At 36.4% G+C, this 7,306-nt stretch overlaps 1 protein-coding gene across 1 annotated transcript; it reads left to right on the plus strand.

Moving 5' to 3' along the window:
* Positions 1-543: 543 nt before the first annotated feature.
* LOC114162381 (protein NLP4-like) lies at positions 544-5,319 on the plus strand. Its single transcript, XM_028046252.1, has 5 exons — positions 544-920; positions 1,198-2,286; positions 2,714-2,761; positions 2,851-3,757; positions 4,251-5,319. The coding sequence occupies exons 2-5, from the start codon at positions 1,366-1,368 to the stop codon at positions 5,123-5,125; spliced, it is 2,751 nt and encodes a 916-aa protein (XP_027902053.1). The 5' UTR covers positions 544-920; positions 1,198-1,365; the 3' UTR covers positions 5,126-5,319.
* Positions 5,320-7,306: the final 1,987 nt, after the last annotated feature.

Raw genomic sequence — 7,306 nt, forward strand, 5'->3', positions numbered from 1 at the left:
TATATGAGTCATTACATGACGGTTTGACACCATTCATAATGTAAAAAAAGTTTAATATAATTAAATTAAAATATTATATAAATATTTTAAAATTTAAGATAAAATATATCAAAATTTTCATAAAAAATATTTAATTTTATATAAAATTTTAACAACTAATAACACATCTAATCCTATTAATATTTTTTTAACATATATTAGCCCTAAAAACTAAGTTAAGATATTTGAAGTATAAAACTAAAATGTATCATTGAGTTTGAGCATAGTTTTGTTGGGGTTGTGGTTTGACTTTACCGCGAGAACGAGAGTTCCAAAGGCAGACACAACGCAACACAACTGGGTTGTGTGTGGGGTAGGAGTCTGCATCAGTATCTTCTCCCCTTTTGCTTGGAATCATCACTCTCTGTGGCTCCTTCTGCTGACGTACTCCTATACAAATGCTTCATACTGTTCCTTCTCCAACACCAAACCCTTTTCTTCTTCTCTTCTTTTTCACCACTACTTTCTCTTTTAAAATTCCACTACTTTTCTACCTGCTCTCTTCAACTTCTTCTCTTTTATTTTTTCTTTTTTTTCGCTCTTTTTATATTACCATTTTGGGGTTAGCAATAGCATGGACTAGGGTGGGGGGACATTATAGTAAACAGTTAACAGTGGAGTGTGCAAACTGCAAACAATAAAAAATGAAAACGCAAGTTGGGTATCTTCAAGAATCTTTACATGTCCAGTTATTCAAATTCTCTTTCTCCTTCTCTCATTCTCAGCTTTACTTCACCCAGCTTCGTTCTTCTGCTGTTTTCCTTTTTCAACAAGCGTGGCTTTATCATTCACAAGAGGTGGAAGGAATCTTGTTTATCATTTGCAGCAAAGTGTAGTGTTGTTGGGAGAGAATCTTTCTGAGCACTGCCACACTTTTTCTGGTCCAACTTCCTTCTCTTTTTCGCTCCCTCCCTTTTTATCATGGTTTAGAAGGGGGTATATATTCTATTTCTACGAGGGTGTCAAAATTTCGGGTTGCTTCTGCAAAAAACCACCACTGGTGTTATTTTGACTCTGTTGAGATACTCGGTGGAAAAGAAAACATCATTGTTTGTCGTTCTGTGTCTGATTCCTTCCATATTATTCTTGGCAAGATAGAAATATAGAGATATTTGTATATAATCTGCTGTTATTGACATTATTGACAACTTTGGGCAGAGGACAACGTTTGAGGAGTGAAGACAGATATTATATTATCCAATCCAACCCAACCCAGTCCTGGGTTGTTCTCTTTTGACGAGACAAGAATTTTGAGATCTGTTTGAGAGGTGAGGCTTGTGTTGTTTTGGGAGGAAGTTGTTTTTTTTTTTGCTGAAGCAGCCACCCATGATGAGAGATGGTGGTGTGACATCATCATCACCTGCTTCCATGATGGAAGCTCCACCACCCGATGGAACAACGACAACAATAACAACAATGGATTTTGATTACATGGGTGAGCTTTTCTTAGATGGGTGCTGGTTGGAAGCCTCTGTTGATGGATCTGACTTCTTGCCGCAAAGTCCTTCCTTTTCCAATCCCCTCTTTGACCCTTCATTCTCCTGGCCCGCCTTGGAGACCAACCACAATGAACCCCAGGGTGCTGCTTTTGGGACACAACAAGAAGGCCACAACAACGACAACATGGTTAATGTTGTTGTTGGTCAAGAGTTGCAGCCTGAAACTACTGCAATTGAAGGAGCATCTGAAGGGGTGAGAAGATGGAGGTTTGCACCCGCACCAAGTCCTGCACCTGGACCTTCCATAATGGAGAAGCTGATAAGGGCCCTCATGTGGATCAAAGACTACAACAGGAACAAAAACATGCTTACACAGATATGGGTGCCGGTTCATAGAGGTGGTAGACCGATTCTCGCAGCTAATGATATTCTGTTCTCACTCGATTCCAGGTCTGTGAACCTTGCAAAGTACCGTGAAATCTCAGTGAGGTACGAGTTTTCTGCGGAGGAGGGTGAGGTGAAGGAGTTGGTGGCAGCAGAGAAGGGTGGCTCCAAGGAATTGTTGCCAGGGTTACCAGGTAGAGTGTTCAGAGACAAGGTTCCTGAATGGACTCCTGATGTTAGATTCTTTAGGAGTGACGAGTATCCGCGAGTTGACCATGCTCAAGAGTATGATGTGCGTGGGTCACTCGCAGTACCAATCTTTGAGCAAGGGAGCAAGATGTGCTTGGGGGTTATTGAGGTTGTCATGACTACTCAGCAGATCAACTATGGTCCTGAACTTGACAGTGTTTGCAAAGCTCTTGAGGTTTTTCTCCTTTCCTATTTGCATCACTTCTTCTCTTCTGTTGTTTTTTTTACTGTAGCAGTGTGTAGGTAAATAAACATTCCAGGAAAAGTTGAACCAAACATCTTAGATTTTGAAATAGTGAGATTTTATCTTAGGTTGTTTTGAACATGCATTTGCTGATTCTGAAGGAATAAAAATGCTCAACAAGTGTTCTCGGTATGTCCCTTTTACGAAATATGGCATGGTCATGTTTGTGAACGCAAATTTTCATGCTTATCTGATGTTTTCCACTTTTCACTGTTGTGAGTTGTGATTGAATTGCTTTACTTTAACACATTTGAGTAGAGATGCTTATGGTTAACACCTAACATGCCCAACATGAAAAGCTCGTAAGAACTCATTACACCAGTTTGATGATGATTTGTTGAAATGTGTGATCCTGCAGGCCGTTGATCTTAGAAGCTCAAAACAATTAAGTATTCATAATGTGGAGGTAAATGAAAAACCAACTCTGAGAGGAAGGATTTTTAATGATCTCAACTTTGCAATTCTCCTTCTAACAAGTATTTTTTATTTTATCAGGCATGCAACAGGTCCTACGAAGCTGTGCTACCTGAGATTCAACTGGTGTTGAGATCTGCATGTGAAATGCATAGATTACCTTTAGCTCAAACTTGGATCCCATGTGTTCAACAAGGCAAAGAGGGGTGTCGGCACTCAGAAGATAATTATCTGCTATGTATATCTCCGGTAGAACATGCTTGCTATGTTGGTGATCCCAAAATCAGGCCTTTTCACGAGTCTTGCACAGAACATCACTTGTTGAAGGGTGAAGGTGTTGCTGGGGGAGCTTTTATGACCAATCAACCATGTTTCTCAGACGACATAACATCCTTAAGCAAGAAAGACTATCCACTGTCTCATCATGCGAGGCTGTTTGGATTGCGTGCTGCTGTTGCCATACGCCTTCGAAGCATCTTCAATAGCACCGATGACTTTGTTTTGGAGTTCTTCTTGCCTGTAGATTGCAATGACAGTGAAGAGCAGAGGAAGATGCTGACATCATTGTCCATCATTATACAAAGGGTTTGTCGCAGCTTGCGGGTTATAAGTGATAAGGAATTGGAGGAAGCTAACTTGTCAATTGATGAAGTGATTTCCCTTGCAGATGGTGGATTTGATAGCACTGCAATTTGTGAGGAACTTCAACACAAAGGGACGGTTCTTTCATTAGATACTGAAGAAAAATTAAGTGAAACAACTGGTAGAAACTTCTCTGACCCGAGGCAGCAACAAGAAAGTCCTGTTTTAAAGGGAAACCTTGACTGTGTCAGGGAGTGTTCTACTTCTGTTGAGGGTAACTTATCAAGTGTGGGAATTAGTAAAATGGGAGAGAGAAGACGAGCCAAGGCAGAGAAAACTATCACTTTGCAAGTTCTTAGACAATATTTTGCTGGAAGTTTGAAAGATGCTGCAAAGAATATCGGTGGTAAGTCTTGTACAAGAGCATGTTTCTTTTATTGTTTTTGTTTTTGTGTGCAAACACTAGGTACTGTTTGCCATGCAGATAGAACAGAATGGAACTCAAAGGTTCTATTCTATACTACTTTGTTCCACCCTTTCTCATAGAACCAACATAAACCACATTTTCAACCTCTTGTCTTGTATTGTTTTATTCTTATGTAGTGCACCACACATAGAACTAAACTTTATATCCCTGTTGTTGATTTTAATTTTTGCAAAGAGTTTGATTCGTTTCACTTCCTTCACATGTGCTTATTGAAAAGTTCATCTAAACTGGCTAAGTTTGATATGAACATATTTATATCTAGTCGATGTGGACTTCCAATCGTTTTCTTATATGACAAAAGCAGAAAAAGCTGCGATTACATACATATATTGCAGTGCTTTTTCTTTGCTTATCTAGCAGTAATCTGTTTCATTTCAATATAAGCATGGTTTTATATTTAAACATTTGCCAGTGTGTACAACAACCTTGAAAAGGATTTGCCGGCAACACGGGATAAAGCGTTGGCCCTCACGAAAGATCAAAAAGGTTGGTCACTCCTTACAGAAACTTCAACTTGTGATTGACTCGGTTCAAGGTGCCTCTGGGGCATTTCAAATCGATTCTTTCTATTCAAACTTCCCAGAACTAGCTTCTCCAAACTTATCAGGAACAACCATGTTCTCAACTCTGAATCAAACCGATAATCCAAACTCAATAAGCACGCACCCAGATCCTGGTTCATTGAGTCCAGAAGGCACATCAAAATCTCCCTCTTCCTCCTGCGGCCAGAGTTCCATTTCAAGCCATTCCTGCTCCAGCATGTCGGAGCTACAGCAGCAGAATCCCGCAACCAACATTGCCGGTAACAAAGATTCCACCATGGCTGGTGAAGATTCTGCAGATGTTGCGTTGAAGAGGATCAGAAGCGAAGCAGAGCTTAAAAGCCTGAATCAGGATAAAGCAAAGGTCTTGCCAAGATCACTGAGCCAGGAAACACTTGGTGAGCACCCCAAAAACCAGTATCAACGACCCTTGTTGAAAACAAGTAGCAAGGTGGATGGTCACAGAGTAAAAGTCACATACGGTGATGAAAAAACTCGGTTTCGGATGCCCAAGAACTGGGGCTATGAAGATCTTATGCAGGAAATTGGTAGGAGATTTAGTGTGAGTGACATGAGAAAATTTGATGTGAAATACTTGGATGATGACAGTGAGTGGGTACTACTCACTTGTGATGCTGACTTGGAGGAGTGCATTGATGTTTGTCGATCTTCTGAGAGTGCCACCATCAAATTAAGCCTACAAATTTCTAGTCATAGTATGAGAAGTTCTTTAGAGTTTAGATAACAGATTGATTGTAAATCATAAGATCCTTTTTCATGTATGTTATGTGAATCAGTCTTAGAAAATACACAATTCTTTCTTCTTTTTTTGTGATTTTTTTTTTATTACTTTAGCAGAATGTAAGGATAAACTTCCTTGTGCTCTAAGCAATAAGCAGATTCTGATATGTAATATTTAATTCTCATTGAGTTTTTCCATATAGAAGAGTCTGGTTTATCAAGACTTTAAACCTAACTTAACTTTACAAAATTGACTTGTAAGATAAAGTTTACATTCACATACATACACATATAATAAACTGGTCTTATTTCTAGTTAATGTAAGATTTTGACCTGTCTTATCTTTAGTTAATGTAAGATTTTTAATGAAAATAACCTGGAACACCAAACTAATGTTATTTTTGTTCTTTTATGTTTGATTCCACGGGAAAGTGGAAGAATGATAGCACAAACCCGCTCAAACTATGTTGAATTTTCGATTGCACATTAGAAAATTCTGAATGTAGTTATGGCAGTACTTGTTAAAGAATATTGTACTTCTTCAGTTTTGGTGAGGAAATAATTCGAAGGCAAATAGTATTTTGATATTTTTGTTGCCTGAATCATCGTTTATTTATCTGAAACCTGAGAGAGATTCGTCCAACGTTGAATCCAACGCAGCAATCATGTACTATAGTTGTCGTTTCCATTATATGCCACATCACTATTCCACTAAGATTGTCAATTATCTATTATGCACATCCATGATGCACTTGCCAATGTTAGTTTAATAAAGTTGCAACAACGACATATGCATAAGATAAGATGTTGAGAAATACCAACCAGGGTTACTATTAATGGTTCCAACTATAAGATAATAAATGGAACATTTTTTTTACGCTGTGAATAATTAAATTAAGTAGAAAAAATAAGGACAACTTATGTATAGTTCACCTATGTAAATTTATTCTAATTTATGTCAATCACTCTACATTTTGATTCGAGGTATTCATGAATGAATTGTGTTAAGTCGGTTTTGAGGGGAAAAACCAATAATTTATTTTGCTGTACGTTGGGTCAGGAATAGGGTATAAATGTTATACTTTAAATATTTATTCATTTTTTATTTATGAATGCATACATCACTTACAAATTCGTAGTTGGTGACTACCGTACCACTGACAACTGTTGTCATGTCTCAATTGTTTTAGTATTTTATTAATGTATTAGCCATTAAGTCTACTCATATTTTCTTGCGTCAGAGGCTCAATTGGAATAAGATAAAAAGAATGAAAACAAAAAAAAAAACAAAAAAAAGTATATACAATAACTATTTATGAAAGTATGTATGAGTGAAAAAGTAATATACTTAATTTTATGTGATTTTTATTGTGAGAAATTGAAGTGTAAAATCATAATACTACATTTAGTAAAGTCTACTAGTTGCTCTGTTAACATTCTTAATTTTGTAATCTTGGATGAGTATAACTATTGCCTCAGACAAACTCTATGCACCAAATATTTCGTAACTTTTTTATTCACATTATTACAATAGTATTTATCTTTATGACTTTCCCATGGTGCTTCCGACTTTGTTATCATATTAATTTCCTCCTTCTACGATAAATGAAATATCATGTTTGTCTCATCCTTTATTAATTCAGCACAATCTTATGGTATTTAGATGACTTCTATTTTTATCCTATATATATAACTTGAAGTTGTTTCCAAAAAAATTCTTAATATCAAACTTGGTAGTCATATTTCATAATTTTTTTATTTTCTTTCTTCACTCTATAGACACCGCCAATTATAAGAGAATAAAAAAAACACTATTGCATTTAATTAGATATACGCAAAATCAAATATCAAAGCATAAGTAAAACATAAAATAATACTTGTATATATAAACTTCAAGTGTAAGACCAACTCATGAAATACTACATTGTAAGTCTACACACACTAGAGAGTCTAGCCTAACACACTATTGAACAACATAATAGATAATCTAATAAACGACCTTCCTAACTTTTGTTTTATATTTTATTATTTGACAAGATCTAAAACAATATAAATCCCATTCATATAGAACTGTTCTTCTAATATTATCTTAATAATTAAGTGCATTCAATTTTAAATATGAATATTAAAAAAAGTAATTTGACTTTAAGAACTTACAGGCATTTAATTATTAAAAAGCTCAAGA

The sequence above is a fragment of the Vigna unguiculata genome, chromosome 9, assembly GCF_004118075.2.
Source record: "Vigna unguiculata cultivar IT97K-499-35 chromosome 9, ASM411807v1, whole genome shotgun sequence".
Classification (NCBI taxonomy): domain Eukaryota; kingdom Viridiplantae; phylum Streptophyta; class Magnoliopsida; order Fabales; family Fabaceae; genus Vigna; species Vigna unguiculata.

Excerpts from the sequence above, each read along its gene's own strand:
- LOC114162381 (XM_028046252.1), top strand. The coding sequence starts at position 1,366 with ATGATGAGAGATGGTGGTGTGACATCATCATCACCTGCTTCCATGATG. Across the intron at positions 2,287-2,713 it reads GTGTTTGCAAAGCTCTTGAG|GCCGTTGATCTTAGAAGCTC; the intron begins GTTTTTCTCCTT and ends GTGATCCTGCAG. Across the intron at positions 2,762-2,850 it reads TAAGTATTCATAATGTGGAG|GCATGCAACAGGTCCTACGA; the intron begins GTAAATGAAAAA and ends TTATTTTATCAG.